At 33.8% G+C, this 12,082-nt stretch overlaps 1 protein-coding gene across 1 annotated transcript; it reads left to right on the plus strand.

The window, feature by feature from the left end:
- The first annotated feature begins 2,769 nt into the window (after positions 1-2,769).
- LOC120077741 (T-complex protein 11) lies at positions 2,770-10,475 on the plus strand. Its single transcript, XM_039031722.2, has 11 exons — positions 2,770-3,255; positions 4,344-4,468; positions 5,132-5,576; positions 5,803-5,918; positions 6,530-7,304; positions 7,580-8,035; positions 8,268-8,456; positions 8,553-8,783; positions 9,060-9,402; positions 9,520-9,703; positions 9,817-10,475. The coding sequence occupies exons 1-11, from the start codon at positions 3,004-3,006 to the stop codon at positions 10,301-10,303; spliced, it is 3,603 nt and encodes a 1,200-aa protein (XP_038887650.2). The 5' UTR covers positions 2,770-3,003; the 3' UTR covers positions 10,304-10,475.
- Positions 10,476-12,082: the final 1,607 nt, after the last annotated feature.

A 12,082-nucleotide genomic window follows, 5' to 3' on the forward strand; every position in this document is an offset into this window, starting at 1 on the left:
AAGGTAGCAACTCTATTTATATGTATTTTTTTCTTTAAAAATGAATATAATAATAACTTGAATCATCATTTTTCCACCTGTTATCAACTTGCGAAAGATTACTTTTAATTCTTTTAAGGAAAGAGTTCATTTGTTGAGCAAGATAAGGAAAAGTATGTTGTATATTAAATAATAACACATGCATGCTAAGTTTGATTTCTAAATTTTATAATTTTTGTGTTATAGTATTTTGTGATTTTAAATGATTGTATATATTTATATATATAATAAAAAGTGAATGGTTAAAGTATCGTTTTTAATTTCTATACTTTAGATTTTATTTTATTTCGATTCTTGTACTTTTAATTATTTTTCAACTTTATTCCACTTATAGTAAATCTTAAAATTAATCATCACAGTTAGTCTATTGTCATTTTTTTTACAAACAATTTTGTCTCATGAGCATCTATTTTCAAAATTGTAAAAATATATTTACATTGTATCATTTCTTACATAAAAATTATTATTATTATTATTATCTATTTAATTTTGATAAAAAATTTAGACTAAATTTATGATATATTAAAAATATAGGACTGTATTTGCGATTTACTACAAGTAGAGGAACTAAAGTAACAAAATTTAAAATACAAGGATCAAAATAATATTTAAAATAAAACCATTCTACTTAATCTTTGATTATTGAAAAACAAAAAGAAACAAAGCCTTTCCAATGTTTTGTTAATATTCCAGAATTATAACAGTTTTATTTTAATATGAAAATGAGAACGAGAACGAAATTTAGGACTATTTTCAAATATAGAAAAATAAATTTAGATATTTATAAATAATAATAAAATATTATAGTTATAGATCGTGATAGATCGCAGTATACTACTATATGTCTAGATAGACATGAATAGTAATTTATCACAGTCTATAATTATAATATTTTACTATTACTTATAAATATTTTCAGTAATTTTATATTTAAAATGGTTTATAGAAAGTTTAAGATAATGTATTTGACATATTAATTCTTAATTGATTAAAAAATTAGAAAAAAAAAAAAGACAAAGAAGATGGAAGGTGATTTTCATTGCTATGATCACAATGTTAAAGTTTTCTTTTAATGGAGAGTCCCCACTTTGTTCATAACTTTTCAGTCCAAAAACATGGGCCATTGATAGTATTTTTTGAATTTTTATTTATGGCCTAAATCCTATATTAATTAATCCTAAAATCTCATATATTCTAGTTCTATTTTACTTGTTCAACTTGCAAATTATTTTGTTTTAGTATCCACATTTTCACACAAAATTATTTAATTCTTATGAAATATTTAACATAAATTTTTTGCTTGAAAATTTTATAATTAACCTACACATGTGGCTTTAAACACATACTTGCAATCTCTTAAAAAAAATAAAAAATAAAAATAAACATGAAACTTTACCTTCTAAAATAAAATATCCTAAGAGAATTGAGTTGTGCTTTGACAACTCCTTAAATTTGACTCATTACATGATAGGATAGTAATTAGTAAGTACACGAATAGAAAAGTTTGAGAAGAAGTAATTTAAGAAAGAATCATGCCAATTTGAGCATATGATTAAACTAGACAAGATAAACGTTTGAATCTCTCCACCTCACATATTGTAATGGAAAAAAGGAAAGGAAAAACTCTAAATTTAAAAACCGTATCATGTAATGGGAAAAATTCAAAGTTTTATCTTTAAATTTGTCATGCGTATGATTTTCATCCTAAACTCTCCAGTTTATCTAATTGGACACAGACTTGAAAACTATTGTCATTTGCGTCATTTATTTAATTTTAACTAATTCACCTATTAATTTTAACATAAAGTCATCTTAAAATTTAGGTAAAAAATCATTTTTGGTCCTTAAACTTTCATGAAAATAATAATTTAATCTCTTGAATTTTGGTTTGTAACGATTTAGTCTCGGTACTTTCAATTTTGTAATAAATAGTCGTTGGACTTTAGTATGTAACAATTTAGTCATTGTATTTTTAAATTTGTAACAATTTAGTCCATAGACTAAATCATTATAAACCAAAGTTCAGATACTAAACTCAAATTTCAAATTCAATTTTACCAAGTTTTTGTACAAATTTAAATTTGGTTAATGACACAACAACTAATGAATAACATTGCCAAAACTAATTTTAACAAAAAAAAAAAAATTTTTTAAAAAAATATCTAAGAATACTTTTTAACAAAATTTCAAACATAGTCCTATAGAAAGGTAAAACTGAAACTATTTTGAATTTAAGAGTAAGATTACAATACTTACCTAAATTGAAAGAAGTTGAATTCGAGAGTTGATATTGATTTTTTCTTCCTATATTCATACATATATTGTTATGAAATCGACAAATAAAGAAAGCGAGAAAACATAATCAATAAAAATCAACAGAGAAATATACATGATCTGCTAATAATGTATTAGTTATATCTACCACTAAAAAAGAGATTAGTTTATTATTAAAATGAATTATCATATAAACAGGAATTCTAAATCTTTTAACACTAAAATAGTTGTAAATAACATAAATGTGTATGCAATCATAGAAAATTAGTCAATAACATATTGGAGGCATTTCAACATTGGAATAAATTCGTTTTTATATGAATTGAAGGAAAGAAATGGGAAGAATATAAAAAAGATTACCGTTGGGGTCAGAGGTGACGTGGCGTGAATAAGAAGGTCCAGATTGGAAAAGTTGACACTCCTCAACAAAGACGACTCCATATTTTATATATATATATATAAAAAACTAAATTTAAAAAAAAAAAAATTCACACGCTTTCCTCATTCGTAATCCCAAGCCCAACGCCCCTTTTCCCTTTCCTCTTCTTCTTCTCCATTTCTCCACCAATCTCTTTTCCTTCATATTTCTGCAAAATTCTCATCGTCTTTTCATTCTGATCGCCCTCCTAGCCGCCGCCACCGCCTCCGCTTCCGCCTTGCTGATTCTTATCTTCTTCTTCGTCGTTGTTCATGGAAGCTGGAGTCGATACGCCTTCTCCGACCGAGAGAAGAGGGGGTTTAGGGATATCGGTGGACCTTTCGCCTGGTGATTCTCTCTTATCTTCTTCTTCTTCTTCTTCTTCTTCTTCTTATTCATCTTGTTGTTCTTCTCCACCGAGAATTCCGAAGCGACTTCGTCAGAGACTTCTCGTGGAGTGTAAGTCTCCCAGTACTGTGGAGGAAATTGAGGCTAAGCTTCGTCATGCTGATCTTCGTCGTCAGGTGCTAAACCTAATCCTACTCGAATTGTTCATTTCTTGGTTTTTTGTTTTTGTGTACTGGACGTGCCGGAATCAAGCGGAAGTCTTTTATTTTATTTTTTATTTTCCAAATTCAAGCGTTTTTGCCGTTTCATCTCGCCGATTGATTTGGAGTGGTCAAGATTTTTGTTCTTTAACGTCTTTTCCATACACCTATCACGGATTTTTTTTTCCCTTTTACGTTAACTTGATAACAGTGACTTCAAATGATATACTTACTTTTTTTTTGCTTTTTTGTGTGTGTGTGTGTGTTTGTGTATGTATCTTGAGCAGTTTGTTTTCATGTTTAATTTGGGTATTTTTTTGTGTTCGTTTCCAACTTTTATCCGTTTTTCCTCTGAAATTGTTGCGTAATTTGGTTTTGAAATAATATCTTGGAAGACTGCATGGCTCTCCTGAGTAGCATGATCAGAGTTCCCAATGGTTCTTGCTAATTTTTTTCACGTCAATCATCCATCGTTTGATTCCTCATTTCTTCCCCATATCTGGAATTTTCGTGTTATTTTTTTCTTCGTTTTTCTTTTTGGTTTGGACGGTCGATAGGATTGGTTGGTTCCTCTGTTTTGGGGTGGTTTGGTCGGTTCCTTTTTCTCTCACATAAGCTTTCTTCTGACTTCCGCTTTTCCTTTTTTCTTTTTTGCGAAATGAAATTCTTTCTTCTCCGTCTTGTGTGTTTAGTTGGAAATTTTCTTGTTGTTTAATATCTATTTCGTTTTCTCGAATCAATATCATCCTGCGTTAACTGCTGGCTGGAGGGCATTTGATAACACTACAGCAGCAGAAAGAATGAATAGCAATTATTTTTTTCTTGTTTTCGCTAACCATCCTTTTATGATCCGAGTTTTAATTTCGTTACACGTTTGATTTTTAATAATTGTCTACTCAATTCGTTCTACCTACTTTTGGGACCTCTTCTCTTTTTCCCGAATCTGTTTCATGATTTTTTGTTTGTTCTGTTTCTTTGGTACAAGAGGCAGGATGCTTCGAACCTTTGGTGGGAAACTTTAGACCAACTGCTTCTGTTAATTCTCTTTTCTTTCTTGGGTGCAGCAACATTATGAGAAGTTGTCCAGCAAGGCTCGACCAAAGCCGAAAAGTCCATCACATTCTTCTTCTCAGGAGGAAGACCTTGGTCAGCGGCTTGAAGCAAAACTCCTGGCTGCAGAGCAGAAGAGGTAAACTAATAAGTAATAAATATATTTTCCAGAATTTTGGTAGTACATGAGCTTAATGGAAAGGTCATTGTCAATCCATATATCTGAGATCATCATAGGCAGTCCGAATAACTTAGACTATACACCAACTATTCTCACATATAATACATCCAAGAAAATCTCAGACATTTGCATATGAACTGTTGGACTGTTGCAACCAATTAATTGCTGGATGAGATGTCTCTATCTTTAGAATGCTGGCTGGAGTCGCATTTTATTTAGTTGATTACATACACACTCACATGCGCGCGCACACACATACATACATATATATATATATATATATATATATATATATATATTTTATTATATTACATTTGTGGTCTTTGAATCCTCTGTATTGAGCTCTTTATCATTGGTTCTGCATACCTTTCTGTGGCTTTTCTTCTGAATTCAGGTTGAGATTTGAATACTGATGGAGTTCAATTCACGATTATAAAAAGATCCTTTTTCTATGTTGATTCTGGGAATCTGTGATACTTATTTTTCTATTGATAACAATTGCTGTGGTTTTTTATGTGGTCTTTATTTATTTGTTGGAGAGTGCTAATGGTCTGATTGTTCATGCATGATATATATCGTTAGCTTTCCAAACTATAAGTTACTGATCTTTTAAAATGACAGGTTGAGCATATTGGCTAATGCTCAGAAGCGTCTTGCTATGGTGGATGAGGTACGACAAGTCGCTAAAACAGTTGTGGAGAGACGTAAAGAGAAAGAGCGTGAGAAGCTTGGCAAGGAAGTTGCAACTCGAGCAAAGCAAGCGGAGGCCAATAGAATGCTTATCCTGAAGGCTTACAGGCAGCGAAGGGCCTCACTGATGGAAAGGTCATCGATGTCATTGGTAAGAAAGATGACTTGGGAAAATAAGTACAAGGAGCGAGTGCGTGCTGCAATTTCTCAGAAGCGTGCAGCTGCTGAGAAAAAACGGCTGGGTTTGTTGGAAGCAGAAATAAAGAGGGCACGTGCTCGAGTGTTGCAGGCTCGCCGTGTGGCTAAGTCTGTATCTCAACAACGTGAGCTTGAGAGGACGAAAATGAAGGATAAGTTGGAAGATCGAATGCAAAGGGTATGCATGTTTATTTCAATTGGAATTAAAATAGCTAGTCACATGCCTTGTATTTGTGTGTATCATTCTCATTCTTCCGGTGTTTTAATAGATCATTAATTTCAATTGGAAATAAAATAGTTATTCACACACTGGACTCTGATTTTGCCCATTGATTTAACTCTGATTACATGTTCTGGGTTTGTCGGTACCATTCTCATTCTTGTGATGTTTGGTGGATCATTAGGCAAAAAGAAAAAGAGCAGAATACTTGAGGCAGAGAGGAAGGCCAAATATAGCTAGTCGAGTAAATATTATTAGGATGCAAAAACAGGCTGACATCCTATCCCAAAAATTAGCAAGGTATTTTAGCTCTTCACTGTTTTTTAGGTTAAAACATGAATTACTTTTTCAAAATGGTTTTCTTCTGTTACTCTTCGCTTTCATATTTATATTTATGCTTTAAGATAAACCTTATATCTTGACTTAATGGAGAATGTGTTAAAGTTAAAATTAAAGATTGGCCATGCTTCACGCTTCCTGCTTTTAAAGATAGAACTCTTTATATAATTTGAACACTTTACAACGTGGGTTCTATATATCTTGAGATGACAAAGTATTTTCTACTACTACATTCTTTCTATTACAGGTTGAGATATATTAACCTCAATACTTTTCTTAGTACTCTCACCAATTTACCATTTTTCTCGTCTCTTTGCTACTTGGGGGTTGAAGCTATGTGGATATTTATTGCTAGTCGTAATCTGAGGTCAAATCAGCATTATGTCCCTTAGTTTTGCATGCAAAATCATACGACGGAACATTTCTTTTTCCATCCTTAAAAAGAGGCAGATGATCCGTCAGCCTTTACCTATTGAATACTTTTTATGTTGAATATGATTCTGTTGATGAATTAAGAAACTTATTCCCTTGAATGAAACTACATTTTCATCCCCACAATTTTCCCCCATTAGGTGCTGGAGGAGATTTCTCAAATTGAGGAGGACTACTTTAACATTGACTGAAGCATACAATTCCTTGAACATTAATGGAATATCTGTTAAGTCCATGCCTTTTGAGCAGTTTGCTGTTCTGATTGAATCAAGTTCGACTCTCCAAACGGTTAAAGCATTACTTGATCGACTTGAAAGCCGCTTGAAAGTCGCTAAGGCTGTTGCTGCTACAAGTTATTCATTTAATTTTGAAAATATTGACCACCTCCTCAAGCGAGTTGCTTCTCCTAAAAGGAGGTCTACTCCAAGTTCTTCAAGGAGCAGAAACACAAGCAAAGTAGTAGTTAGGGAGGTACCTAAAAGTATTGCTAAACCATCCAGATATCCAGTTAGAGTGGTCCTTTGTGCTTATATGATACTGGGTCATCCTGATGCCGTTCTTAGTAGTCAGGGACAACGTGAGATTGCCCTGGCAAAGACTGCACAAGAATTTGTCAACGAGTTTGAACGATTGATAAAGATTATATTGGAAGGGCCAATTCAGAGTTCGGATGATGAATCAGAATCTTCACCAAAACAGTGGACCTTCAGATCTCAGCTTGCTGCATTTGATAAAGCATGGTGTTCCTACCTGAATTGCTTTGTGGTGTGGAAAGTGAAGGACGCACGAGCTCTAGAAGAGGATTTGGTGAGAGCTGCTTGTCATCTCGAATTGTCTATGCTCCAAACTTGCAAGTTGTCAGCTGGTGGAGAAGATAATGCTCTTACGCATGATATGAAGGCCATCCAGAAGCAGGTTATACTTGTCTTGTTTTGAAGTTTACATTTAAAAAATTACAGGGATCTGTATATTCTAATATTATTAAATGGCAGGTAATTAATAATTTTGACTGCACATTTGGTTTCTGTGTTTGATTATGTTCTTGAATTTTGTCAGTAATCTCTTATTTAAAAACCCATGGATTGAAAAAACATGCCAAATTATGTATTATCGTGGATTGATATTGTGTGTAGCGTTGAGCAATCTTGACATGTGATCTTTTCTCTAATTGTTAGTAATATGTGGACCAGGTCTCTGATGACAAGAAACTTTTAAGAGAAAAGGTTCAGAACCTCAGTGGAGATGCTGGGATTGAGCGTATGGAAAGTGCTTTATCTGAAACACGATCTAAGTACTTTGAGTCTATAGAAAATGGAAGCCCTTTGAGTTCGCCAGTTGCACAGTTTATATCTTCACCTATTTCCAACTCAGGTGGTCCTTATGTTTCAAGATCAGATGTCAGGAGCAATGAGGACAAGTATATTGAAAGGCCAGCTCGTGTAATCCGCTCTTTATTCAGGGAAGATCAAATGGTGGCTAAACCAAGTGATTTACCTGAATCTAGAAGAAGCATTCCAGGAGGCCAGTTAGGGTCTGTTGGAGACTTGACCACTGAAAATGAACTTTTGGTAAATGAGTTCCTTCACCAGCAACATCCTTTTCCTGACAGTTTGGCCATGATTGAAGAAGATCAAAATAGCATTCAGGTTTGCACCCTTTATTTATTTATTTATTTTTTAAATTTTGCGATCTTTATAAATCAGTTTTAGTTTCTGTTCACTACTTGTGGCATCCAAAATATAACAATAGGACTTTTCTCATGTTAATATTCTAAAACAGAATATCTCGTCAAAAGTAATATCTAGAGGAAGATTTCATTTTTCGTTCTATTTTCATCACATAGAAAACTTCAAATACCTTCTCCCTTTTTCCTTTCAGGTAAAGATGAGAGAAACAATGCAGAAGGCCTTCTGGGATGGTGTCATGGAATCCTTGAAACAGGAAGAGCCCAACTACGATCGGGTGGTTCAGCTTGTGAGAGAGGTCCACGATGAACTTTGCAGTATGGCTCCAGAGAGCTGGAAACAGCAGATAACTGAAGCCTTTGACATAGACTTTCTTTCCCAGGTATTAATCATCAGACATGCTGAAATTATCGTCTTTAAAATCTTTATATATACATGCAGATTTATATTTTTCTTTTCATTTTCTGTCATTTGGAAGGTACTCAAGTCGGGGAACATGGATATGGACTACCTTGGGAGAATTTTGGAGTTTACATTAGTCACATTGCAGAAGCTCTCGTCTCCTTCAAAAGAGGGCCAGCTGAAGGCTAGTTACGAGAGTTTATTTGGAGAGTTAACTGAGATATGTCGTCATACCGAAGATAAATCGAAGAATCCATGTGAGATTGCCTTGATTAGGGGTCTGCAATTTGTCCTGGAACAGATTCAGGTTTGTTTCATACTTTTAGTTTTCTCTTTCAGCACTCTTTTGATTGGGGAGATCAAATGTTATGGAAAATAATAGCATCCTCTGAATAATTCTTTGGACACGTTTCATCAATAGTTGGATTGAGAGTTTGATTGATCTATTGCATTGATTTCTCTTCGAAATACTTTTTCAACATCACTAATGTCACAAATGTTTACAATCTAGACAGTTTATCGTTGCATTTGCATTTTCTTTGATACATAGCTGCAAAATTTAACTTCTGTGCTCCAATTGTAGGTGCTCAAACAAGAGATAAGCAAAGCTCGTATAGGAATTATGAAGTCGATTTTATCCGGACCCCATGGTTTTGATTATCTTAGAATAGCTTTTGCCAACCGATATGGGGTTCCATCTGATGCCAACACCAAGCTTCCAAAAACAATGCAATGGCTGTCTGACGTATGGCATTGCAAAAACCAGGAATGGGAAGAACACAAAAACTTGTTATCATCATTGTTTGTAGTTTCCGAGGGATCATTGCAGGGCTGTCTTCCATCCACCTCTCTAAGAACCGGTGGAGGTATTGTCCGGCCGGGGAATTCAAGCCAACAGACTTCTAATACTGCCAGAGAAACTACAGGTGCTAACAATTGAATCCATCGATTCTCTTTTTCTCTAATTACCCAATAATATTCCCAAGTTAGAGCCAGATTTAACTTTTTGGCTGTTGTTTACTTCTTCTTTTATATCGTATTAGGCAATGAACAACCGGAATGTGGTGGAGGAGAATTGGATATAGCTATCAGGCTGGGACTTCTAAAGTTGGTTACTGGTGTGTCTGGTGTAACACAAGAAGTAATTCCAGAAACGTTCAGTCTTAACCTTAGTCGGATAAGGGCTGTTCAAGCTGAAGTTCAGAAACTAATTGTCACAACAACAAGGTTTGTAACTCGAAAAACTTGAATCGAAAATGGTTGAGAAGAACTGGAGTTTTGTACCGTTTTGATAACAAATGTTTGATGCTTTGCTTTGCTGTTTGTTGTTTTTCTTGCAGCGTACTTGTTTGCCGGCAGATCCTCCTGAGCCAGGGAAGTTCAACAATGACCACTACAGACCTAGAAACCGCAGTCTCGAATTGCGCTCAACAGCTTTCAAACATGTTAGACCGAGACGAAAATGCAGGAAGCGAAGAAATTACTGAGGCAATAGTTAAATTCACAGGAGATGGTGATGCGGAGGTGCTTCAATCAAGGAGGGTAGTCGTCAGTCGGATGATACAAAAATTCTTGCAGGCAGGGGATGCCGTGTTTGAAAAGGTGTCACGTGCCGTTTACTTGGGAGCGAGAGGAGTCATTCTAGGTGGAAGCGGAAAGACTGGAAGAAGATTAGCAGAAATGGCTCTCCGGCAAGTCGGAGGTGCCGTGCTAACCGAAAGGATGGTGAAAGCTGCCGAAGTTTTAGTACAGGTAGCCACTGTATCAGTTAAGGTTCATGAAGGATGGTACGTTGATTTGGTTAATTTGATTGATTGTGAAATATGAAGGAATGGGATGGAGAGTATAAATAAGAAAAATGTAAAGAAGAAACCACATGTGTATATAATATAAAATGTAAAGAAGAATTGTGTAGTGGATAGTGTTGTAGCAAGGTGTAATTAATTGAATGTGTAAATGTGACGTGGAATTAATAATAAAATTGTATTTATTAGTCTTTGATTTGGACTTCTTTCTATTTTGTGGTCATATACAAAATGGATTTATCGATCTGTGTGCTTCATTAAGAAACCAAGGCCGACGGTTCCATCTTCATTTATTATAATATATGAAGAAAATTTAGTTTTAATAATGTTTAGTTTTAGTTACCGGACATGCTTGAAATATGATGAAAATTTTGAAAATTTTTTATGAAAATGGATCGAAATTGGTTAATGAAACTTTGATTGTGATTGAATTAAGTTATAATTGATTACTTTTGATCCTTTTTATAGAGTAAGATAATATTCAGATGTTTATTGAGAAATATTTGTACAAATGTCCAAAAAGAAAAAAATGATTACAAAATAATATCAAATATTAAAAATTGCATGAAATATTTGCATATAAAATAATTTGTTTATTATAAAATGAAGTAGATACAACAATCAAAAATTATATATAGCATAATTCATATTCAAGTATGAGGTAGAATGATGTAAAAATTCAATAGAAAAGATGAAGGAAAATACATAGTTTTTTTTTTTTTTTTTTTTTTTTTTTTTTTTTTTTTTTTTTTTTTCTTTCTTTTTTAATGATAAAAGAGAAAAATACTTCCATTGGACTAGCATAGTTAATTGTTTAAAAAGAAAAAACTCGAAATTTTGAGAAATTTCAAGAAGTTGGGGAAAATCAAAATTTCCCCCAACCAAAATTACAAGATTTTCAATTGAAATTTTAAGATTTCAACTAAAATTTTAAACTATAGTTACATGTAGTAAAATATGTAGCTTAAGTTTCAAGCATAGATGAATATGTCGATATGTTGATATAATAGTCAATATATCTATAAATTGAAGGATTCAATATCTATATTAAATATTTCACATAAATCTTTGATATCTTTTATAAATGCTTGTAAAAAATAAAAAAAGTGTCATCTATTTAATCCAATATGAATAGAAATACTAACAACAATATATATAACTTAGTTTGCGAGTAAAAACAACTTAATGATTAATCTAAACAAATTTTCTAAATCCCGTGTCGTTATAGATGGGAAGAATTGCCGGGTCGTTATAGATGGGAAGAATGTAAAATCCCGTGTATTCGTAATTTTGAATTAAATTCACATGAATTTATCTCTTTCCTCCCTTTCTCTCTCCCTCACGCGCAACACAACTCCCCTCCCCCCAAATTCTCTCTCTCTTTCTTTCTTTCTTTTGTCTTCATGAAGCACCACCACCCTCTGGGATTTTTCCTCCCCACCGTTCGTCCCTTCGTCCAGCAGCCGCACTGGCACTGTCGCTTGCCTTCAGCCAGTGCCTCGCCGCAGACAGCGCTACTGCTCGCCTCCAGCCAGCCGCCGCGCCGTTTGCTAGAGCCGAGTGTGTTGCTCATCTACCTCCACTGATCTGCCGCACAGAGTTTCTTTCCTTCGTCATTGTTCTTGTTGGATCTTGGTTTCAGGGTAAGATCTTGGTAAGTGGTGGAATTTTGGGTTTTGGTTGAATGCCCAATTAAAATTTTTTGGACTAAATCTTGCTTACCCACAAAATTTTGACTGTAGATTGAAGTTGATATGAAATTTATTTGCTATTTAGTGGGTCGATTTTGTTGGCATTTTTG

Source organism: Benincasa hispida, chromosome 5 (assembly GCF_027475165.1).
Source record: "Benincasa hispida cultivar pf3 chromosome 5, pf3_genome.v1.1, whole genome shotgun sequence".
Lineage (NCBI taxonomy): Eukaryota > Viridiplantae > Streptophyta > Magnoliopsida > Cucurbitales > Cucurbitaceae > Benincasa > Benincasa hispida.

Bases quoted from the DNA above. Each gene is read 5' to 3' on its own strand.
- LOC120077741 (XM_039031722.2), top strand. From the start codon at position 3,004: ATGGAAGCTGGAGTCGATACGCCTTCTCCGACCGAGAGAAGAGGGGGT. The intron at 5,919-6,529 runs GTATTTTAGCTC...TTCCCCCATTAG, and splicing joins CTATCCCAAAAATTAGCAAG to GTGCTGGAGGAGATTTCTCA. The intron at 9,704-9,816 runs GTTTGTAACTCG...TTTTTCTTGCAG, and splicing joins CTAATTGTCACAACAACAAG to CGTACTTGTTTGCCGGCAGA.